Genomic DNA, 25,851 nt, shown 5'->3' with positions numbered 1-25,851 from the left:
ACAGTTGGCTGTAGCCGTTCGTCCCCCCTCCTCGTCCTCCAGCAGAAGCGAGAGCTCGTCCACAGACCGCAGTCGCACGACCACTCCATCCGCAGCTGCCACTGTTGCACACGAGGTGTCCAATTATGGAACAGCTAGTGGCAAGCTTCAGCAGGCTGTATTGGCAATGAAGTGCTTGGGCGACAACAGACACACCGCAGAAGTTCTGTCCGAGTTCTTGCAGCAAGAAACTCAGTCATGGCTGGGCACTGTACATCTTGAGGCAGGCAAGGTAGTGAGTGATAACGGAAGGAATTTTATGGCTGCCATAGCCCTTTCACAACTGAAACACATTCCTTGCCTGGCTCACACCGTAAACCTGGTGGTGCAGTGCTTCCTGAAAAGTTATCTGGGGTTACCCGACCTGCTGCTGAAAGTGCGCAGACTTTGCTCTCACATCCGCCATTCGCCTGTACACTCCAGCCGTATGCAGAACCATCAGCGGTCTTTGAAGCTTCCCCAGCATCACCTAATCATCAACGTTGCAACAAGGTGGAACTCCACACTGCACATGCTTCATAGACTGTGGGAACAGAGGCGTGCTGTTATGTATTTGTGGGAGGATACACATACACGGGCAGGCAGTTGGATGGCAGACATGGAGTTGTCAGCTGTGCAGTGGTCGAAGCTCCAAGACCTGTGTCAAGTCCTTCAGTGTTTTGAGGAATGCACACGGCTGGTTAGTGCAGACAACGCCGTAATAAGCATGAGCATCCCCCTAATGCGTCTGCTGATGCAAAGTTTGACGCACATAAAGGAGCAGGCGTCTGCAGCCGAGGACGAGGGAAGCCTTGATGACAGTCAGCCATTGTCTGCACAGGGAAGTCTACAGGACGAGGTGGCGGGCGAAGAGGAGGAGGACGAGGAGGATGATGGGGATGAGTATTTTTTGGATGAGGAAGCTTCTCAGGGGGCAATAGAAAGTGCTGGCGGTGCAAGGCCGGGTTCAGGGTTTTTGAGGGAGACAAGTGACGTTGATTTGCCCGAAAGTGCTCCTCAACCCAGCATATGCACTGACTTGACAACTGGAACATTGGCCCACATGGCGGATTATGCCTTGCGTATCCTCAAAAGGGAGCCACGCATTATAAAAATGATGACCGATGACGATTACTGGTTGGCCTGCCTCCTTGATCCTCGCTATAAAGGCAAATTGCAAAATATCATGCCACATGAGAACCTCGAACAAATATAGGCAACCAAACAAGCTACTCTTGTAGACCGTTTGATTCAGGCATTCCCAGCACACAGCGCCAGTGATGGTTCTCACACGAGCTGCAGGGGGCAACAGGGCAGAGGTGTTAGAGGTGCACAAATCAGAAGTGGCGTAGGACAGAGGGGTTTTCTGACCAGGTTGTGGAGTGATTTCGCAATGACCGCAGACACGACAGGTACTGCAGCATCAATTCAAAGTGACAGGAGACAACATTTGTCCAGTATGGTTACTAACTATTTTTCCTCCATTACCGATGTTCTTCCTCAACCATCATTCCCCTTTGATTACTGGGCATCCAAAATAGACACCTGGCCTGAATTGGCCGAATATGCATTGCAGGAGCTTGCTTGCCCAGCAGCTAGTGTGCTATCAGAAAGAGTATTCAGTGCTGCTGGTTCAATACTGACCGTAAAAAGGACTTGTCTGGCTACTAGTGTTGAGCGATACCGTCCGATACTTGAAAGTATCGGTATCGGAAAGTATCGGCCGATACCGGCAAAATATCGGATCTAATCCGATACCCGATACCAATACAAGTCAATGGGACTCAAGTATCGGACGGTATCCCTGATGGTTCCCAGGGTCTGAAGGAGAGGAAACTCTCCTTCAGGCCCTGGGATCCATATTAATGTGTAAAAGAAAGAATTAAAATAAAAAATATTGCTATACTCACCTCTCCGACGCAGCCTGGACCTCACCGAGGGAACCGGCAGCGTTCTTTGCTTAAAATGCGCGTGTTTACTTCCTTCCGTGACGTCACGGCTTGTGATTGGTCGCGTGCCGCCCATGTGGCCGCGACGCGACCAATCACAGCAAGCCGTGACGTAATTTTCAGGTCCTGAATGCCTAATTCTAGGCATTCAGGATTTTAAAATTACGTTCCGGCTTGTGATTGGTCGCGTCGCGGTCACATGGGCGACGCGACCAATCACAAGCCGTGACGTCACGGGAGGCAGGAAACGCGCGCATTTTAAAATTACGTCACGGCTTGTGATTGGTTGCGTGCCGCCCATGTGACCGCGACGCGACCAATCACAGCAAGCCGTGACATAATTTCAGGTCCTGAATGCCTAATTCTGCATTCAGGACCTGAAATTACGTCACGGCTTGCTGTGATTGGTCGCGTCGCGGTCACATGGGCAGCACGCAACCAATCACAAGCCGTGACGTAATTTTAAAATGCACGCGTTTTCTGCCTCCCGTGACGTCACGGCTTGTGATTGGTCGTGTCACCCATGTGACCGCGACGCGACCAATCACAAGCCGGAACGTAATTTTAAAATCCTGAATGCCTAGAATTAGGCATTCAGGACCTGAAAATTACGTCACGGCTTGCTGTGATTGGTCGCGTCGCGGCCACATGGGTGGCACGCGACCAATCACAAGCCGTGACGTCACGGAAGGAAGTAAACACGCGCATTTTAAGCAAAGAACGCTGCCGGTTCCCTCGGTGAGGTCCAGGCTGCGTCGGAGAGGTGAGTATAGCAATATTTTTTATTTTAATTCTTTCTTTTACACATTAATGTTGTTTCGATACCGATACCCGATACCACAAAAGTATCGGATCTCGGTATCGGAATTCCGATACCCGCAAGTATCGGCCGATACCCGATACTTGCGGTATCGGAATGCTCAACACTACTGGCTACCCAAAATGTTGATGATCTAACCTTCATTAAAATGAACCACTCATGGATTTCAAATTATTTTGCCCCAGCTTTCCCGGCTGACACCTAGCTTTCCTGTAAAAAGGTCTTGCTTTGGGACTGGTGTTACTGACTGTTCCAATCTCTTAATTTGCAGCTGCTGTTTGTCCAGCATACGACATGTTTACATCTCCCTAAATGGCCTAACTCCCTCCACGGGGCCGTGGTCTCGCCACTTGGCGCAAGCACTCGTCAGAGTCCCGTTGGTCTGAAGAGGTGGGTGTGCCCACTTTTGGTCGACGGCACTGGTACTGGGTCCCTCATAGTACAATGAAGTGTCTCTGGCGGTGGTGGCGCGCACCCAACGTCAGACACACCATTGTAACATGAGGGGCCCTGGGCTTGTACCGCCGGCCAGGAGAGAGTTCCCCCCCCCCCCCCCAGGTCAAACAGTGCTCTACTACTTGCAAAATTATCTCTCGCTGCTCCACCACTGTTTAGTCTATGCGCTGAAATCCTTCAATGGCTGGCACAGACAATAACAATTTGTTGACATGTATGATGCTAGTTAAAATAGTCAGGGGCCCTGTCCTACATTTACACCAGTAAATACTTTGCGCCAAATTACAATGTCTGAAAGTCAGCATAGGAGCACACCCTTGTACCTAAGTATGCCACCCTTTTTTTTTTTTGGTTTTGTTTTTTTTGGGGAGACATTAAAATCTATTTAGTTTTTGGGAGTACTTACTGTGTCAGACACTCCTTCCAATTGTCCTCCGCTGACCACACCAATGCTGCCTGTGTACCCCTGCCACATAATGGAAGCTGCATATAGCCTATTTTATTATTTTAGGCCTAGGAAGTCTGTCTGCGGTCCCTCCTTCCAATTGTCCTCCGCTGGCCACACCAATGCTGCCTGTGTACCCCTGCCACATAATGGAAGCTGCATATAGCCTATTTTATTATTTTAGGCCTAGGAAGTCTGTCTGCGGTCCCTCCTTCCAATTGTCCTCCGCTGACCACACCAATGCTGCCTGTGTACCCCTGTAGCCAAATTTAAGCTGCATAGAGCCTAATTTATTATTTTGGGCCTAGGAAGTCTGTCTGCGGTCCCTCCTTCCAATTGTCCTCCGCTGACCACACCAATGCTGCCTGTGTACCCCTGTAGCCAAATTTAAGCTGCATAGAGCCTATTTTATTATTTTGGGCCTAGGAAGTCTGTCTGCAGTCCCTCCTTCCAATTGTACTCCGCTGACCACACCAATGCTGCCTGTGTACCCCTGTAGCCAAATTTAAGCTGCATAGAGCCTATTTTATTATTTTGGGCCTAGGAAGTCTGTCTGCGGTCCCTCCTTCCAATTGTACTCCGCTGACCACACCAATGTTGCCTGTGTACCCCTGTAACCAATTTAAAACTGCATAGAGCCAACTTTTTTAGTTAACACATACTACCTTTATCTGTCTGCGCCACTCAATCACGCTGTCCTCCACTGAAAAAAGCTGAGCTTCAACCTTCAGGCTCTCATTAAGTAGTTGTTAATGTAACACTGCAGTTGCCCTACTACTTTGGTTGGGGCCTAGTAACGGTGTCTGCCACTCCTTTGTGTTCTCCTCCTCCTTGGTGTTCTCCTCCAGGTTTCCTTGTCTGAGCTTCAACCTTCAGGCTCTCATTAAGTAGTTGTTTATATAAGACAGCAGTTGCCCTACTACTTTGGTTGGGGCCTAGTAACGGTGTCTGCCGCTCCTTGGTGTTCTCCTCCTCCTTGGTGTTCTCCTCCAGGTTTCCTTGTCTGAGCTTCAACCTTCAGGCTCTCATTAAGTAGTTGTTTATATAAGACTGCAGTTGCCCTACTACTTTGGTTGGGGCCTAGTAACGGTGTCTGCCGCTCCTTGGTGTTCTCCTCCTCCTTGGTGTTCTCCTCCAGGTATCCTTGTCTGAGCTTCAACCTTCAGGCTCTCATTAAGTAGTTGTTTATATAAGACAGCAGTTGCCCTACTACTTTGGTTGGGGCCTAGTAACGGTGTCTGCCGCTCCTTGGTGTTCTCCTCCTCCTTGGTGTTCTCCTCCAGGTTTCCTTGTCTGAGCTTCAACCTTCAGGCTCTCATTAAGTAGTTGTTTATATAAGACTGCAGTTGCCCTACTACTTTGGTTGGGGCCTAGTAACGGTGTCTGCCGCTCCTTGGTGTTCTCCTCCTCCTTGGTGATCTCCTCCAGGTTTCCTTGTCTGAGCTTCAACCTTCAGGCTCTCATTAAGTAGTTGTTTATATAAGACTGCAGTTGCCCTACTACTTTGGTTGGGGCCTAGTAACGGTGTCTGCCGCTCCTTGGTGTTCTCCTCCTCCTTGGTGTTCTCCTCCAGGTTTCCTTGTCTGAGCTTCAACCTTCAGGCTCTCATTAAGTAGTTGTTTATATAAGTCAGCAGTTGCCCTACTACTTTGGTTGGGGCCTAGAAACGGTGTCTGCCGCTCTTTGGTGTTCTCCTCCAGGTTTCCTTGTCTGAGCTTCAACCTTCAGGCTCTCATTAAGCAGTTGTTAATGTAACACTGCAGTTGCCCTACTACTTTGGTTGGGGCCTAGTAATGGTGTCTGCCGCTGCTTGGTGTTCTCCTCCACTGAACAAAGCAGTGCCGCCTGTTTCCTACTGTTACCAATTTAGAACTGCATTTAGCCTAGTTACTTATTTGGCCCTACTCACTGTGTCAGCCTCTCATTACAGTTGTCCTCCACTGAACAAAGCAATGCCGCCTGGTTAGTCCTGTTACCAATTTTGAACTGCATTTAGCCCACTTTATTATTTGGGCCTATATCTGTGTTTCCTCCTCATCCTGCCCATTGCCCAGCCACTGCTAGATGAGTCCGCTGGTACATTGACCCAGACCACTACATTCCCCTTGCACTCTACACAGCCAGAATCTGACCCTGCTGAAACTCAGGTTCCCCTTCCCGCATACCACCTTACACGGGGACAAAGAGGAAGGTGCAGGTGAAAGTGCAGGTTCCTTCATCAGGTGGGGAGGCATACTCGTTGGAGACGTCACTGGCATAGGGCCCCTCATAGTACGCAAAAGTGTCGCTGCCGGTGGAAGGCACCCCCGCCGTGCAAACACGCCGCCGTACTGTGAGGGGCCCTGTGCCAGTGCCAATGCGAACGAGTGGGCCCCCCCTGCTTGCTCAGGATCACAGCACTTGCAACGTTGAAATACTTACCTCTCCCTGCCCCACCGCCGTGACATAGTCCACGTTTCCTGGGCCCACTAAAAACTTTAACCAGCCCAACCCCCCACAACTTTAGCCAAATGACCCCCAATTTCCAATGCCTAACTATTATTATAAAGTAAATTAATATTGACAAGTTTCAGTAACAAGAATGGATGTTTTTGCCATTAAAATGGGCACTGTAGGTGTTTTCCTGGCCTCCACTCACTGCCGACTATGCTTCCCCATTGACTTGCATTGGGTTTCATGTTTCGGTCGATCCCCGACTTTTCACGATAATCGGCCGATTTCACTCGACTCGACTTTTGACAAAGTCGGGTTTCGCAAAACCCGACTCGACACCAAAAAAGTAAAAGTCGCTCAACCCTAGTCATGCGCTCTCGAAAATGTATAAACAAAGACAGACTGCCGGCTCGCGGAAATGTCAGACTACAGGTGTCCACTGAAGTCTATGAATAGGGAAAGGTGGATGTAAATATGCAAATTGTGTCTTTAGAGAAGAAGAGTAGAACTCTAGTGCTGCCTATTGGAAGCAGGGATCCTAAAAGTCAATATTGACTCTTTAATTTGAATATTTAATTTCCCAGAGGAGCATGAATGGCCTATAAGTCTCCTCGTTCTGACATGCCAGGCTTGGCTTGTCACTCTCCACATGGCGAAACATTACTCCTTAGACCCCAGTCCAGAGCCGCTCACCTAGCCAAATCAGATCTCATACTTTACCCTGAGGAGGGGCAACACCCCGAATCACTGTCTGCATATTGAGATTCTGGTTTGGCTTTTATCCTTAGTCACATTGCAAGGTTTGTTAAAGAGTCAATATTGACTTTTGCTTGTCAAAGTCGGAATAAAGATTGCTTCTTTCAGCTGTGATGTAATATGAAGGCTGCTGCCGATCAATGGCTGTGATTGTCTGCAGCAGTCATGTGATGTTCTGGACCAGGAAGCCAGGAGACACGGTGGTGTGCTAGAATGCAAGGGGTCTTGTAAGTGAGAAACTGAGCTGCTGAAGGAGAGGAGTGACCTGAAATAGGGACACCGGAGCTGGAAATGTTCTGTATGGAAAACAATAGAATAAAATTTATTGTCTCCAGAACAATGAGTGCTGCAACTCCAGGAACTCAGACTCCAGGAACTCAGAATGGACACAAAGTTGTCAGTAATTTTTTTCCACTTAGAAAGCTGTGAATCCCTTAGGAGTGAGATAATTACTGACGGAAGCAACCGGAAATCAACCACTGATAACGAGATACTAATGATACATAATATAAGCATTAATTACTAGCAAATGTGTCGAATAAAACTGGAGAGCAAGAGAGGAAGAAATCAAATACCGGGCGACCTGTGCTCAGGACGTGTCCACCATTCTGGGGAGAAGACGGAGATTCTGGTGAGATCTCGAGAGCGATGACACGAGGCTGAGGCCGCGCTCTGCAGTAAAGATCATGGAAGACGTTCTCTTATCAACCTTCACTTTCAGACTCTTCTCCATCAAATCAGTGATGGTACCGGGCTGGTGCCGGGCCGTCGTCTTCTGCCTGCTGCTTCTGACAATGTGTTCAGGTGAGGAGGACAATCTGAAGGAATTCCTATAGATTTCCAAAACTCACATCCCCCTCTCATCTCATTTTCTAAAATGCTTTTTTAGCACTTTGGAAATTGCTACACATAACACTTACTATACTGGTATCTACCTGTACTATAGGTACTGTACTGGTATCTACCTGTACTATATGTACTGTACTCGTATCTACCTGTACTATAGGTACTGTACTCATATCTACCTGTACTATAGGTACTGTACTCGAATCTACCTGTACTATATGTACTGTACTCGTATCTACCTGTACTATATATACTGTACTCGTATCTACCTGTACTATATGTACTATACTCGTATCTACCTGTACTATAGGTACTGTACTGGTATCTACCTTTACTATATGGACTGTACTGGTATCTACCTGTACTATAGGTACTGTACTCGTATCTGGAGAATAAACAGAAACAGGAGCAGCACAGCTCAACTTGACATAAAAGCACAGCAATATGGAATGTGTCAGAAGATACCAAAATATATGGCAAGAGACCGGAGGTGCTAGCGTGGAAACAAGTAATCCATCGTAGAAACAATAGTAGTGGAACGCCAAAGCACTCACCAGTCTCGCAGTTTAGAAATGCTTTATTGCTTCATACATAAATCATCTTCACGGCACACAGGGAGGACGGATAAAGTGCAGGAGTGCTACGGACAAGACGACGGCCGTTTCGCGCCCAGTAACAGCGCTTCAACGGGTCTAAGTCAGGGAGGAAATGACGCCAGTATACATAGGTGAGTATAATCAATAACCACCTGTGTCAAATTCCCACCTGACCAACGAAAAGTGCATAGTGTGATTAAAAACAAAGTAAAACCATGTCTACAGCACAAAAGTGTATCAAAGAACATATATAAATGTCTACGGGGAAATAAGTTAAATATCAGAATCAGACCATATCCGAGTCTATATCTCTCTCATGCAACGCCAATAGTCAAGCATATAAACATCATGTGAAGCGTCTTTTTTCTTTTTTCTGTTTTGTTGTTTTCTCTTTTTTATATATATGACGTTCAAACGTCTCAAAAGACTCTGTTGAGGAAAGAAAGACATCCACAATATATAAATCACTATTGCAAAACATGACTGCTTAAAAGCGAAACAACACCAGCGAAAAAACATAACACAAACAAATATATACAAAGAGGAAAGAATAACACCATAAAAGGAGTAAGTGTCTCCTTGTATCAAAAAAGCCTCACAGAAAAATGGACATGTCTATCCTATCATTCATCCCAGCTGGGCCCATGGCTCGGGTGCGCATGATCCATTTGGCCTCAGTGCACAATAATATTTTATGGAGATCGCCTCCCTGAATTGGGAGTGAAACTCTTTCCACCCCTGCAAAGGTTAACACCTCAGGGTTTCCACCATGTTGCTCTTTAACGTGCTGGATAAGTCTGGGGACACCTTTCCCTGATGAAATCGATTTCAGATGTTCTCTGAACCGTATATGTAATTTACGGATGGTTTTACCGATGTAAAATCTCCTGCAAGGACAGAACAGAACGTAAACTACATAATCTGTCTTGCAGGAGATGAATTGCTGCACAGTATGTGTAACGGGGCCGATGTTGATAATTTGGCCTGTAGTGTGAAACCGACAATATCGACAGTGGCCGCAACGAAAGTTGCCTTTGGGGACAGAACGTTCCAGCCAAGTACCATGATTATTGGTTAGTCGATTCTGAACCAAAATGTCTCTAAGACGAGTACTTCGTCTCGTAGAGACTAATGGGCCCCCTGTGGTTTTGTCTGCAAGTTCTCTATCTCTTTCCAGGACATGCCAGTGTTTACGGATCACGGATCTCACCTCCCGGTCTAGTGGGCTATATTGAAAACAAAAAGTGAATCGCTGTCCGGGGCCGGCAGAGGTCTGGGGAGAGGGGGACGACGTACCGGCCTCGACGCGACTCACCGCTGACTCCAGTAAATGCTGGGGGTACCCTCTTTCTGAAAATCTATTTAGGAGCTCCATGGATTGTTTGTTATAGCCCTCCTGTGTATTATTGGTGCGACGAGTCCTTACTAGCTGGCTGTACGGCAAAGACCTCTTAGTGTGGTAAGGATGAAAACTCTTGTAGTGTAAAAGTGAATTAACCGCAGTTGGTTTTCTAAAGACAGAGGTCCTTAAACCATCCATTGACGCTTCAACCGAAACGTCTAAAAAATCAAGACTAGACCCCCCGAAGTTATAGGTAAATGACAAACCCATCGTATTGCAATCATTAAGATAGGTAACAAAAGAAACAAATTCAGTTTCTGTACCATCCCATATCACAAATAGATCATCCACAAATCTCACAAAAAATTGGATGTGTTTCAAGAAACCATTTTTGCCCGAATAAAAATAATCCTCCTCGAAAACAGCCATATACAGGTTCGCGAACGTGCATGCGACCGGGGTCCCCATGGCAGTCCCGGTGGTCTGCCTATACCAATTATCTGCAAAAGTAAAGACATTGTGTGTGAGTATGAAGTCTAAACCCTCACACACAAAATCAATATATCCCTGGCTTTTGTCAGTAGTGCGCAGAATGCGTCTTATGGTGTCTACTCCAAGTCTCTGAGGGATATTGGTATATAGGCTGACCACATCAATGGAAGCCATGGAGAGCCCCGGCCGCCACTCGAAACCCTGTATTAGGCTCAGGAAAGAATTTGTGTCCTTGATGTAAGACGGGACATTAACCAGCAAAGGGCGTAGGAGCCAATCTATGTATTGGGATAAAGGTTCTGTGAGAGAACCTATACCCGCTACGATAGGTCTCCCTGGGGGAGATGTGAGAGATTTGTGGATTTTGGGAAGGTAGTACCAATGAGGTTTAGTCGGAAAGCTGGGAAGCAACTTCTCAGCTTTCCTTTGGGAAATGATTCCATTTTCCACTGCCTTCCTAAGAAAGGTGCATAATTCCCCCTTAAATTTTATGGTAGGGTCGCTTTGTAACTTCGAATATATAGAATTGTCTGATAATTGCCGTACAGCTTCAGCTATGTAAACTTCTCTGGGCAACAGGACAGTCTTGCCGCCCTTATCAGCAGGGCGGAAGATAACATCACTCCAACCTGCCATATCTTTCAGGGCCTTAGATTCTTCAGAAGTTAAATTAGAAGGAGCCTGTTTGTATACTAAGGCTTCCATGTCTTTTAAGACAAGAGTTTCAAATAGATCAATCATGTTGCCCGGAGAAGTAGGGGGCATGAAGGAAGAGGGAACACCACCTAAAAACGGAGTATTATCCTGGTGTATAGATATCTCATCATCTATTGCCGGATTATTCAGACTGAGTAGACATCTGGCATCCTCAAATACATCAGCCAAAACATCTTCCTGAGCATTCGCCATAAAACCCAGAGGTCCTACCTTGCAGGGACGTTCTCCTTCTAGGGATGCTGATGTCATCGTATTGGATTTAAAGAATTTATACAGGTGCATTTTTCTGGTGGCTTTAAATAAATCAATTTGGAAAGAAACGAAATCAAAATTATTAGGTACACAAAAATTCAAGCCTTTAGCTAGTAAAGACAATTGGACAGAGTCTAACACCCGAGGCGTCAGATTAACCACCAAGTCGTCATCAGAGGTGTTTAATAACGTTCCTGTCTCCACGATACCCATTTTCTCTTGCGTCGCCATTCTGGACCGGGATTTCCGTTTGCCCCTCCGTGTCTTCCTCCTAAAGGGACCGGGGTGATAGTCTGATTATCAAGAGAAACGTCTTCCGAGGATTCAGGATTCATGGAAGTACCATCACTTAAACTTGAGTCCGACTCGGTAGTTAAGTAGTCTCTCTTACTTTGTTGAAAAGAATTTCTCTTCTTATTCTGATTTCGTTTCCGTTGTCTGGTGTTAACCCCTGGGGTTTGTCTAATGCGATTTTCTCTTAACATTTTCCCCCAGGTAAATACATTGCCGGACTCATAGTCGTTTTTGTCCCGCACAAACTTGTCCCTTTTCCTCTGTTTGGTATCGGCTTGTATTAAAATAAGCCTCGAGTCCAATTTTTTGTTAAAGGCAGTCCATTGGATATCAGACAGTCTAGTGCGCAACTCGGTTTGTGTTTTCAGAATGTCTGCATTGAGTGATTCATAATTTTGCATGTTAGATTTTAATACCAGTTTTAATAAATCCTCAGAACATTTCAACATGATCTGTTCCCATTCATTTTTGAACGATGCATCACCACTGTGGTGAGAGATATCTTTCCAAACACGTAGACCTCTAGGAACCCGCTTATTGTCCACATAGGACTGTAGCGAGTTATTCGTCCAAAACAGTCTTATCTCTCTCTCCGAGAGATTGATTAATTTATGTTCCAAAGACTTTGTGCTGAGCATGTGCACTTCGTCCGTTTGTTCGCACTCATTAAAATAATTTATAGCGTCCTCCCGGCCGGCTTGTAAACTGCCTCTCACAGGTGCCGATTCTGGTTCCATGATGTGTGTTTAACGCACAATTAAACTGACAGTCTAAAAAACCACGCTGGCTTCAGAAGGAGCGTGCGTGCTTATATCAACAATGTAGCAGGAGAATAAACAGAAACAGGAGCAGCACAGCTCAACTTGACATAAAAGCACAGCAATATGGAATGTGTCAGAAGATACCAAAATATATGGCAAGAGACCGGAGGTGCTAGCGTGGAAACAAGTAATCCATCGTAGAAACAATAGTAGTGGAACGCCAAAGCACTCACCAGTCTCGCAGTTTAGAAATGCTTTATTGCTTCATACATAAATCATCTTCACGGCACACAGGGAGGACGGATAAAGTGCAGGAGTGCTACGGACAAGACGACGGCCGTTTCGCGCCCAGTAACAGCGCTTCAACGGGTCTAAGTCAGGGAGGAAATGACGCCAGTATACATAGGTGAGTATAATCAATAACCACCTGTGTCAAATTCCCACCTGACCAACGAAAAGTGCATAGTGTGATTAAAAACAAAGTAAAACCATGTCTACAGCACAAAAGTGTATCAAAGAACATATATAAATGTCTACGGGGAAATAAGTTAAATATCAGAATCAGACCATATCCGAGTCTATATCTCTCTCATGCAACGCCAATAGTCAAGCATATAAACATCATGTGAAGCGTCTTTTTTCTTTTTTCTGTTTTGTTGTTTTCTCTTTTTTATATATATGACGTTCAAACGTCTCAAAAGACTCTGTTGAGGAAAGAAAGACATCCACAATATATAAATCACTATTGCAAAACATGACTGCTTAAAAGCGAAACAACACCAGCGAAAAAACATAACACAAACAAATATATACAAAGAGGAAAGAATAACACCATAAAAGGAGTAAGTGTCTCCTTGTATCAAAAAAGCCTCACAGAAAAATGGACATGTCTATCCTATCATTCATCCCAGCTGGGCCCATGGCTCGGGTGCGCATGATCCATTTGGCCTCAGTGCACAATAATATTTTATGGAGATCGCCTCCCTGAATTGGGAGTGAAACTCTTTCCACCCCTGCAAAGGTTAACACCTCAGGGTTTCCACCATGTTGCTCTTTAACGTGCTGGATAAGTCTGGGGACACCTTTCCCTGATGAAATCGATTTCAGATGTTCTCTGAACCGTATATGTAATTTACGGATGGTTTTACCGATGTAAAATCTCCTGCAAGGACAGAACAGAACGTAAACTACATAATCTGTCTTGCAGGAGATGAATTGCTGCACAGTATGTGTAACGGGGCCGATGTTGATAATTTGGCCTGTAGTGTGAAACCGACAATATCGACAGTGGCCGCAACGAAAGTTGCCTTTGGGGACAGAACGTTCCAGCCAAGTACCATGATTATTGGTTAGTCGATTCTGAACCAAAATGTCTCTAAGACGAGTACTTCGTCTCGTAGAGACTAATGGGCCCCCTGTGGTTTTGTCTGCAAGTTCTCTATCTCTTTCCAGGACATGCCAGTGTTTACGGATCACGGATCTCACCTCCCGGTCTAGTGGGCTATATTGAAAACAAAAAGTGAATCGCTGTCCGGGGCCGGCAGAGGTCTGGGGAGAGGGGGACGACGTACCGGCCTCGACGCGACTCACCGCTGACTCCAGTAAATGCTGGGGGTACCCTCTTTCTGAAAATCTATTTAGGAGCTCCATGGATTGTTTGTTATAGCCCTCCTGTGTATTATTGGTGCGACGAGTCCTTACTAGCTGGCTGTACGGCAAAGACCTCTTAGTGTGGTAAGGATGAAAACTCTTGTAGTGTAAAAGTGAATTAACCGCAGTTGGTTTTCTAAAGACAGAGGTCCTTAAACCATCCATTGACGCTTCAACCGAAACGTCTAAAAAATCAAGACTAGACCCCCCGAAGTTATAGGTAAATGACAAACCCATCGTATTGCAATCATTAAGATAGGTAACAAAAGAAACAAATTCAGTTTCTGTACCATCCCATATCACAAATAGATCATCCACAAATCTCACAAAAAATTGGATGTGTTTCAAGAAACCATTTTTGCCCGAATAAAAATAATCCTCCTCGAAAACAGCCATATACAGGTTCGCGAACGTGCATGCGACCGGGGTCCCCATGGCAGTCCCGGTGGTCTGCCTATACCAATTATCTGCAAAAGTAAAGACATTGTGTGTGAGTATGAAGTCTAAACCCTCACACACAAAATCAATATATCCCTGGCTTTTGTCAGTAGTGCGCAGAATGCGTCTTATGGTGTCTACTCCAAGTCTCTGAGGGATATTGGTATATAGGCTGACCACATCAATGGAAGCCATGGAGAGCCCCGGCCGCCACTCGAAACCCTGTATTAGGCTCAGGAAAGAATTTGTGTCCTTGATGTAAGACGGGACATTAACCAGCAAAGGGCGTAGGAGCCAATCTATGTATTGGGATAAAGGTTCTGTGAGAGAACCTATACCCGCTACGATAGGTCTCCCTGGGGGAGATGTGAGAGATTTGTGGATTTTGGGAAGGTAGTACCAATGAGGTTTAGTCGGAAAGCTGGGAAGCAACTTCTCAGCTTTCCTTTGGGAAATGATTCCATTTTCCACTGCCTTCCTAAGAAAGGTGCATAATTCCCCCTTAAATTTTATGGTAGGGTCGCTTTGTAACTTCGAATATATAGAATTGTCTGATAATTGCCGTACAGCTTCAGCTATGTAAACTTCTCTGGGCAACAGGACAGTCTTGCCGCCCTTATCAGCAGGGCGGAAGATAACATCACTCCAACCTGCCATATCTTTCAGGGCCTTAGATTCTTCAGAAGTTAAATTAGAAGGAGCCTGTTTGTATACTAAGGCTTCCATGTCTTTTAAGACAAGAGTTTCAAATAGATCAATCATGTTGCCCGGAGAAGTAGGGGGCATGAAGGAAGAGGGAACACCACCTAAAAACGGAGTATTATCCTGGTGTATAGATATCTCATCATCTATTGCCGGATTATTCAGACTGAGTAGACATCTGGCATCCTCAAATACATCAGCCAAAACATCTTCCTGAGCATTCGCCATAAAACCCAGAGGTCCTACCTTGCAGGGACGTTCTCCTTCTAGGGATGCTGATGTCATCGTATTGGATTTAAAGAATTTATACAGGTGCATTTTTCTGGTGGCTTTAAATAAATCAATTTGGAAAGAAACGAAATCAAAATTATTAGGTACACAAAATCACACTATGCACTTTTCGTTGGTCAGGTGGGAATTTGACACAGGTGGTTATTGATTATACTCACCTATGTATACTGGCGTCATTTCCTCCCTGACTTAGACCCGTTGAAGCGCTGTTACTGGGCGCGAAACGGCCGTCGTCTTGTCCGTAGCACTCCTGCACTTTATCCGTCCTCCCTGTGTGCCGTGAAGATGATTTATGTATGAAGCAATAAAGCATTTCTAAACTGCGAGACTGGTGAGTGCTTTGGCGTTCCACTACTATTGTTTCTACTGTACTCGTATCTACCTGTACTATAGGTACTATACTCATATCTACCTGTACTATAGGTACTATACTCATATCTACCTGTACTATAGGTTCTGTACTCGTATCTACCTGTACTATAGGTACTATACTCATATCTACCTGTACTATAGGTACTGTACTCGTATCTACCTGTACTATAGGTACTGTACTCGTATCTACCTGTACTATAGGTACTGTACTCGTATCTACCTGTACTATATGTACTGTACTCGTATCTACCTGTACTATAGGTACTGTACTCGTATCTACCTGTACTATAGGTACTGTACTCGTATCTACCTGTACTATAGGTACTGTACTCGTATCTACCTGTACTATAGGTACTGTACTCATATCTACCTGTACTATAGGTACTGTACTCGAATCTACCTGTACTATATGTACTATACTCGTATCTACCTGTACTATAGGTACTGTACTCATATCTACCTGTACTATAGGTACTGTACTCGTATCTACCTGTACTATATGTACTGTACTCGTATCTACCTGTACTATATGTACTGTACTCGTATCTACCTGTACTATAGGTACTATACTCATATCTACCTGTACTATAGGTACTATACTCATATCTACCTGTACTATAGGTACTGTACTCGTATCTACCTGTACTATAGGTACTGTACTCGTATCTACCTGTACTATAGGAACTGTACTCGTATCTACCTGTACTATATGTACTATACTCGTATCTACCTGTACTATAGGTACTGTACTGGTATCTACCTTTACTATATGTACTGTACTGGTATCTACCTGTACTATAGGTACTGTACTCATATCTACCTGTACTATAGGTACTATACTCATATCTACCTGTACTATAGGTACTATACTCATATCTACCTGTACTATAGGTTCTGTACTCGTATCTACCTGTACTATAGGTAGTGTACTCGTATCTACCTGTACTATAGGTACTATACTCATATCTACCTGTACTATAGGTACTATACTCATATCTACCTGTACTATAGGTACTGTACTCGTATCTACCTGTACTATAGGTACTGTACACGTATCTACCTGTACTATAGGTACTATACTCATATCTACCTGTACTATAGGTACTATACTCATATCTACCTGTACTATAGGTACTGTACTCGTATCTACCTGTACTATAGGTACTGTACACGTATCTACCTGTACTATAGGTACTGTACTCGTATCTACCTGTACTATGGGTACTGTACGCGTATCTACCTGTACTATAGGTACTGTACTCGTATCTACCTGTATTATAGGTACTGTACTCGTATCTACCTGTACTATAGGTACTGTACTTGTATCTACCTGTATTATAGGTACTGTACTCGTATCTACCTGTTCTGCATGTACCATCTTGCTCTTCACCTGTACTATATGTACTGTACTACTCTCTACCTGTATTACACATACTGTAGTGCTCTCTACCTGTGTTTTATGTACTGTACCACTCGCTACCTGTAATACATATACTGTACTGTTCTCTACCTATAGTATATGTACTGTACTGTTCTCTATTTTACATGTATTATACTACTCTCTACCTGTAGTGCATGTTCTGTACCTCTCTTCTTGCATTACATATACTGCTCTTACCTGTATTACATGTACTGTACTGCTTTCTACCTACATTACACATATAATTCTGCTATCTACTTGTACTACATGTAGTTTCCTGCTGTCTACCTTTACTACAGCTTCTGTTCCATTCTCTACCTGTACTACATGTACTGTTATGCTCTCTACCTATGTTACGAGTACTTGCTACTGAGTACCTGTAGTAAAGGGCCTGTTCTGGCCTGTAGCCATATTGCATGTACTGTACTCTCTACCAGTGGTACATATAATGTAATGTTCTCTCCCTGAACTGCAAATTATATACTGGTCTCTACCAGCACTATATGTACTGTACAGAAGTGTTCCCTTCCTACATTTACTGCACTGCACTCCTGTATTACATGTAAGGGGAGCCATCATGTTATTATTACGATCTAATTAGGATATTTTACACCGTAGAAATTTTAGTACTTGACATAGTAGATGACCTACCGACTCCTCGAGGTAAGGATGTGCTTATTTTTCTGCACTCTACGATTCTTTTTTCGAGCTGACATCTTGGTGGATATCATCACAGCATGTCCACAATGAAATGGTTGTTGTAAGAAAAAGAAATATTACACTTTCACCTGTTTATTACTACTTTATGTCTTTCTAGCAGGAGCCAACGTAAAAGTCAAGTACGAAAGTACCAAACATAAAAATCTAACGCAGGTACGACTATTACACTCTCTACTGGATGGATATGAAAAGAATCTCAGGCCGGTAAAGAACTGGAAACAAGGCACGATGGTGTATATCGACATTACCTTATACGCTATTCTCGGAGTGGTATGTTCAGATATTCTTGATTTCTTTCTATGCAACTTTTATTCTAGTACTGTACCTTGAATTTAGCCTGATACACAACAATGATTGGCTGCAGCGGTCACCTTCTTACAGATGGAACAGGATGCAGCTCATTGATTGGTAAATTACGATGATTGACGTTGTGCAAAAAAAATTCATGCTTCAGCTCCTACATTTTTTACTGAATCTCCTTCGGATCTCCTACATCCTAGGAAGCACTACCCAGATCTGCTAATCCACTTTCAGTTAAATATATATAATCAGGGCTAATCATTTTTGCATTTGGGTTTCTTTAAGAATTTTGTATCATTTGCTTTCTACAGACTCTATGTTGCAGTTTCTATTGCTGGCTGCAGAATGAGTTAACTGGGAATCTGTCAGTGATACCATTATAACAGTCTGGTGGGGAGTTTTTAATTCTTTTATCTGCCTTTTTTTTTACAAAAAAAAAACCTGTAAAAACCTAAATGGTGAAAAATATTTTAAGAAACCCAATTGTAAAAAAAATATTTTTAGCTCTAAATTCTCGGATTTAAGAAAAAAAAAATGTCCCCCTTCAAATGTTGCACATCTTTCTCCAAAATGAGGGTCTCACAGTTCCCATCCTGCATTGTGAGATGGACACCTCCAACTGGACACTGCCCACAAATGTATTTATTCCCATCTTCATAGATGGCTACTGTCAGATAGTTCTTGTAACATCAAGCATGACTGCAAATTACTGCTAATTAAAAATGTCAACCGTTCTTGAGATATTGACCTTTCCTTTGTTTACAGCTCGTTGCCTTGGAGACCGACCACAGCTGCTAGACAGCACATTATGTGCAGCACTTACATGGTCTTTTCTATCGAGTTTGTAAGCGCTATTTTGAAGCTGAGCAGGATCGCTGGAGTGCACTGTTACCTTTTAATCCTGGCCAGGTCCTGTGCAGTGCTTACAAGCAAGACACCAGCGGTGGTCGGTCTCCTAGGCAACGAGTGATAAACAGAAGAGAAGTGTTAATATTTTAAGAACGGCTGAACGTTTTAATAAGCGGTAAATTAAAAACGTGCTCATTTTTACAAGCTCCGTCTGACAATATCCATCTATGAAGATGAACAGAACTGTCATGTTCAATAAAGACATTTACAGAAAGACTGACCAACTTTAATTCTCGTTATGTTCTTTTTTCCCCTCTGCAGGACGAGAAGGATCAGATGCTGTCAATATACCTTGTGTATAATAGGGTAAGAAATCCAAAGCATTAGCCAAATGAATAGTTAAATTACACTTAAAGGGGATGTCTATTTTTTTTTATGGGTTAAAGGCCGGAAATAGGTGAAAGAAGAAGCTGTTTAACCCCTGCCAAGTCTAGAAAAGTTTCCTAAACAGCTATGACATTTCTGGTGGTCCGAGGTGGAGGGTCCATCACTAATGGGGACACCATCATCTATGAATAGGCTATAAATCCTGTAGATTAGTAACATTGATTTCCTCTTAGATTCATTTCTATATAGAACAGAGGTGCAATACCACTCATGACCTGCAGACAGGTGTGGCACTGTTCCTAGAGGAACTCTGCCATATTTTTCCAAACTTGTAGGAATCTTTAATCTCCTTAACTGATGCGGATTTTACATGCACAAAATCCGCAGCAAAGTTAATGAGTTTTTTAACTTAATCTCATTCTTATGCTGCTTTTTTTCTGCACTTAAAAAAAAAAAAAAATCAGCATGATAGTTACTTTTGTATTATTTCATTAAATGCTCTTTTTGTAATAACAGTATATCTATGTAATTTATACTACTGTATCTTAAGCTTGTGGCCATTGACTATATGCACAATAGCTTTAGATAGATGGTTATTGACTACAGAAATAATATTTAATGCTTCTTTCTCATTAGTTCTGGACAGATGAATTTCTAACATGGGATCCAATGGAGTATGACAATATTTCTCTCCTGTCTTTTCCTACTGGGGAAATATGGATGCCGGATGTACAAATCAATGAGTAGTGAGTATAAATATTAACTATTATTATTATTATTATTATTATTATTTATTTATTATTATTTATTTATATAGCACCATTGATTCCATGGTGCTGCACATGAGAAGGGGTTACATACAAGTTACAGATATCACTTACAGTAAGCAAACTAACAATGACAGACTGATATAGAGGGGCGAGGACCCTGCCCTTGTGGGCTTACATTCTACAGGATTCTGGGGAAGGAGACAATAGGTTGAGGGTTGCAGGAGCTCCGGTGCTGGTGAGGCGGTAGCTCCGGTAGTGATGAGGAGGCAGCGGGGTCAGTGCAGGCTGTAGGCTTTCCTGAAGAGGTGGGTTTTCAGGTTCTGTCTGAAGGATCCGAATGTTGTTGATAGTTGGACGTGTTGGGGCAAAGAATTCCAGAGGATGGGGGATATTCGGGAGAAGTCTTGGAGGCGGTTGGGTGAGAAGCGAATAAGTGTGGAGGAGAGAAGGAGGTCTTGGGAGGACCGGAGATTACATGAGGGAAGATATCGGGAGATTAGTTCAGAGATATATGGAGGAGACAGGTTATGGATGGCTTTGTAGGTCAGTATTAGTAATTTGAACTGGATACGCTGAGGGAGTGGGAGCCAGTGAAGAGATTTGCAGAGGGAGGAAGCAGAGGAGTAGCGAGGAGAGAGATGAATTAGTTGGGCAGCAGAGTTAGGGATGGACTGGAAAGGTGCAAGGGTGTTAGCAGGGAGGCCACAGAAAAGGATGTTGCAGTAGTCAAGGCGGGAGATGATGAGGGCATGCACAAGCATTTAAATAGATTGACAGTTGAGGAAAGAACGGATTCTGGAGATATTTTTGAGCTGGAGGCGACAGGAGGTGGAAAGAGCTTGAATGTGCGGTTTGAAGGACAGGGCAGAGTCGAAGGTTACTCTGAGGCAGCGGACTTCCGGTACGGGGGAAAGCATGATGTCATTGATTGCGATAGATAGGTCAGGTAAGGAAGATCTATGAGATGGAGGAAAGATGATGAGTTCAGAATTGTCCACATTGAGTTTGAGGAAGCGAGAGGAGAAGAAGGAGGATAATGGCTGATAGGCACTCTGGGATTCTGGACAGCAGAGCGGTGACAATGATGGATATTGATAGAACATATGGCTGCCACGAATTGTGGAATATCTCTATAGGTAAAAAATAACTGCACAATATATCTGTCACGAGCAGGTCACATCCCCCTGGGATATGTGGGGTGAGAAAATCACTAGGTATTGTGAATTGCAGGTCTTCCATTTATCCGGTCTGTTTCTGTTTGATATTAAATGGATTTAGTTTCCTTTAGTGCTGAAGAGGTTAAAGACCCTTTCTATGCTGGTTAGAAATGTGAAGCTCCATCTCGCAGCTGTTCCTGACCTGGTCATATCCTTTCCTTATAAAATCTGGTCACACCTTCTCTTCCCTGCTAGTGAAAGCTTTACTTCCTAGCTTCTTGGAGTTGCTGTGCTGTACTGGAGATCGTTGTTGATACTGGAGATTGTTGCGTGCTGTTTTTGGATGTATGCTTTCCTCATTGTCCTATTCCCATTTGGTTGGTACATTCCTATCCTTCCCTATATACCTCTCTACCTTTGGTAAGTGTTTATATGTTTGTTTCTCTCTGTTATCCTTGTCTGTGTTACGGGTTGATACACTAGCATTTCTGTCCCGGTCCTCCTGGGGAAGGTGTAGGGAACAGCTTAGGAAATAACAGGAGGCCCAAACCTCCTCACCTTTAGAGGTACCTTTAGGAGCAGGGATAGTTAGAGCCCCAGTTCTAGGAATGTTAAGGGCCCCTTTCCCTAATCATGAATAGTCACAGCATGACAATATCATAATCAGTAAATTCTGGTGAAGATGTCCGATACCTTAATAATATGTGGTGATTTTACGTCTGTTCTGTTCTGGTCATGCCAAGCAGTCACAGTTCGTAAAAGTTTGGGAAGTCACTAGAAACTTCTTCATCATACTTGTCAATCTCCTGAACATGTGGAGGGCTCCAGGAATAAGGGGAAGTCTCCCAGACTCCCGGAAGAGTTGACAAATTTTCTGGACCCACTGGAAGCCTCAAGAATGCACCATTTTTGGGTTTTTTTTGTGTTGGTGATGAGACCATGAGTCATCAGACTGAGTCTCAGCATCTAGACACACATTTATAGTGTGGATACATGACATGGGAAAAGGTGGGGCTTAGAAAAGGTGCAGGTTTATGGAAAGAACTGTGATGTCACTTTATGTGTTGCACTTCTTGTTCTTCCATAGGAGTGTTTTGACAAGTTGACAAATATATATGCATTACGTAGATGTGCAATCATGGCTGAAAGTGTTAGTACCCTTGAAATTGTTCCAGATAATTAAGTAGACTTGTAACCGTGAGATTGCTGATATTGTTCAACAATTTTGGATCTCAAGTCCTCAGACAGTTCTCTTTTCCTCTTTCTGTTCTCCATGTTTAGTGTGACGCACACAGACACACAATGAAAAGAAAACAACTTCTCCCTTTTTATCTGCTTTCAGTTGTGATTTTCATATTGCCAACACCTGTTACTTGCCACAGGTGAGTTTGAACGAACATCACATGCTAGAAACAAAGTTGTTTACCTACAATTTTGGAAAGGTGCCAACAATTTTGTCAATTGCATTTTGGGGTTTTTGTGTGACATTATGTCTAATTTGCCTTTTTTCCTCTGTTTTTTGTGTTGTGCCATACACACATGGGAAATAGACATGTATATAGCAAAACATGTGCAAATGCAAACATTTTCTGGGAGAAAAACTTCATTTTCTGGAACAATTTCAAGGGTGCCTACACGTTTGACCATGATTGTATAAGAAGAATACTTGGCACTCAACTTTGGAGGATTTTTTTTGTATTTTAATGCAGTCAGATATCAAAACGTTTCGGCCTGGTTTGGCCTTCATCAGTTACAGACTGCACTGTATGTGCGTAGTCTTGTCCGATATAGTGAGTCGGAAAGTGGTCAAAAGAATCGCTTTAAATGAGCGATGTGGTACAGCTGACTAAGGGTAGATACCACGTTGCTCTGATCACAGGACCAGCCGGCAGTGTTTAATCTTGGACACTGACAGTCCTCTGTACCACATCGCTCATTTAAAGTGATTCTTTTGACAACTTTCTGACTATATCAGACAATACTACGCACATACAGTGCAGTCTGTAACTGATGAAGGCCAAACCAGGCCGAAAAGTTTTTTGATTTCTGACTGCATTAAAATACAAAAAAATCCTCCAAAGTTGAGTGCCAAGTATTCTTCTTATTTGTATATGGTGTGGGAACCTACTTGAGCACCTTCCCTATTAGTGCATACGGTGTTCTCCTGACCATGATTGTATATCCTGGTGTAGGATGGGATTAATCATCAATTAATAAAAGGAATTGTCACATCTGAGACATTTATCACATATGAATGTTCTATAAATGTCTGGGACCTGCACATATCTTGAGAATGGAGCCTCCATTGAAGCGCCCCCACGCGTAAGGGCAATGGGATACTCGGTATCGGGTCCTTCTCTCTTGGTTCTGGGGATGTCACGGTGGCCCGACCCGGTCCGTGGCCCTTCTGAGGGGCGTCCAATTAAAGGAGTAGTTTGTCTGGTGTTCGTGACGCCACCTGTGGTATTCGGTCAGGGTGACCGACGCTGCTAGGGGTCCGCTAGGGTAATGGAATGGCAGCTAGATGGTATACCTTCCCACAGGTGAAGTATGTCCCCAGGGCTTCCCAGATGTGTAGGTGGTGATGGTGGACGTTGTAAGGCGCAATGAATAACGAGGACACAAAGGTTGCAGTCTCTTTACCTTTTATTGAAGACTTCAGGGTCCACAGTCCAGAGTACCGTTCACAGGGCAGGCAGAGTCCGGCCGGTCCAAAGGCACATCCAGAGTCCCCTTATCCAGGTGGAAATCAGTAGCCTTCCTACTAGCGCCTGTGTGTTGCAGTACCTCCCTGCTGAGCATCACGGGATAGTCCTCACAACTTTTGTGAATGTTTCTGATCTTCTCTCTCTGTCCCCCAGATGGTATGGATAGGACAACCCGTATGACGGGGTAGGCCTGGAGCTTATTTATAGGGACCCTAGTGATGCCCCTCTCCCACAATTTGCCTCCGTGTCTTCTTAGGTATTAAGGTCGGGCAACCAACTTGGAATTGACTGTCCTGCCGGTCTCTGAAGTAATACGTAGAGTCAATTACTCCCTCGGTGTTCCGGCCACCGGCTACGCGCCTCAGAAGGAGGCTGCCGATCTTGGGGCAGAACTCCTCCCGGTATTATCTCCTTGTGCTGTGACTTCATTTCTCACTCTCCACAATACACTTCTCTTCATGTCCTTTCTTAGGATGCTGCCGCAATAGGTGCAGGCGCAGCTCCGTAACGTTCTACCTCTTGCTTTGCCTCTGTCAGGATCCCACCCCTGACAGGGACCCTCTGTCTGCAGCTCAGATGTTCCTCCTTCTCCCCCTGTCTGCCTGACAGGTCCTCTCTGGGTCAAACCCAGGCAGCTTCTGACTAACTTCCTATCCATCCCACCAGTTTTACCCGAGTGTGAGGAGTGCCCTAATAGATAGAGGCAAGGCTCCCCCTGGTGGACTGGAGTGTGAAGTGTAGTGTGTGACTTGTGATACCTGGTCAGGTGAACTCCTTTAGTACAATCAGACGTAATATCACTCCCCCTGGTGGAAGAGCGACAGTACTGCAACGACCAGGACTCTGGGGCGCTGCACCATCATGTGCGGTCAGCATTGGAGAGGTGTCCACCACCCATCCATGGCTCTCTTCATCAATTTCTATGGGAGTTCTGAAACTGTTTGGGACCCACATCTAACAGACATTCCTGTTCCAGATGGGAATACCCCTATAAAATCTTTCATAGAAAACAATATTAGAAAGAACAATTAAAAATGAAGTTGTAATATAGGCAAGAATGAGGATTATTAAAACCTAACATTTAATATATCTTTAAAATGTATAAAACAACACATACAAGACACACAAGAGAAGATCTCTATGCCGATGACACCCAATTATACACCTCTACAGTCATGGACAAAAATTTTGAGAATGAGACAAATATTAATTTTTCCAAAGTCTACTGCTTCATTTTTTCTAATGGCAATTTGCATATTCTCCTGAATGTCAGAGTGATCAGCTTAACAGCAATTACTGTACTTGCAAAGTCAATATTTGCCCAGAAAATGGACTTTAACCCCCAAAACACATTTCAACATCATTGCAGTCCTGCCTTAAAAGGAGCAGCTAACATCGTTTTAGTGATTGATCCATTAACACAGGTGTGGGTGTTGATGAGGACAGGGCTGGCGATCAATCAGTCATGATTAAGTAAGAATGACATCACTGGACACTTTAAAAGGAGGCTGGTGCTTGGTATCATTGTTTCTCTTCAGTTAACCATGGTTATCTCTAAAGAAACATGTGCAGCCATCATTGCACTGCACAAAAATGGCCTAACAGGGAAGAGTATCGCAGCTACAAAGGTTGCACCTCAGTCAACCATCTATCGCATCATCAAGAACTTCAAGGAGAGAGCTTCCATTGTTGTCAAAAAGGCTCCAGGGCGCCCAAGAAAGACCAGCAAGCGCCAGGACCGTATGTTAAAACTGTTTCAGCTGCGGGATCGGACCACCAGCAGTGCCGAGCTTGCTCAGGAATGGCAGCAGGCTGGTGTGAGTGCTTCTGCACGCACTGTGAGGCGGAGACACTTTGAGCAAGGCCTGGTTTCAAGGAGGGCAGCAAAGAAGCCACTTCTCTCCAGGAAA

At 44.1% G+C, this 25,851-nt stretch overlaps 1 protein-coding gene across 1 annotated transcript in view; it reads left to right on the top strand.

Annotated features, from left to right (window-relative positions):
• Positions 1 to 18,957: 18,957 nt before the first annotated feature.
• Positions 18,958 to 25,851, top strand: part of LOC143767834 (5-hydroxytryptamine receptor 3A-like) — a 33,890-nt gene continuing 26,996 nt past the window's right edge. Inside the window, exons 1-3 of the mRNA XM_077256355.1 lie at positions 18,958 to 19,094; positions 19,241 to 19,285; positions 19,943 to 20,052. Coding sequence (XP_077112470.1) covers positions 19,256 to 19,285; positions 19,943 to 20,052 — 140 coding nt within the window. The 5' untranslated portion in view covers positions 18,958 to 19,094; positions 19,241 to 19,255. The remainder of the gene's footprint in view (positions 19,095 to 19,240; positions 19,286 to 19,942; positions 20,053 to 25,851) is intronic.

This window comes from Ranitomeya variabilis, chromosome 4, assembly GCF_051348905.1.
Source record: "Ranitomeya variabilis isolate aRanVar5 chromosome 4, aRanVar5.hap1, whole genome shotgun sequence".
Lineage (NCBI taxonomy): Eukaryota > Metazoa > Chordata > Amphibia > Anura > Dendrobatidae > Ranitomeya > Ranitomeya variabilis.
This window is presented reverse-complemented; position numbering and strand designations above follow the sequence as displayed.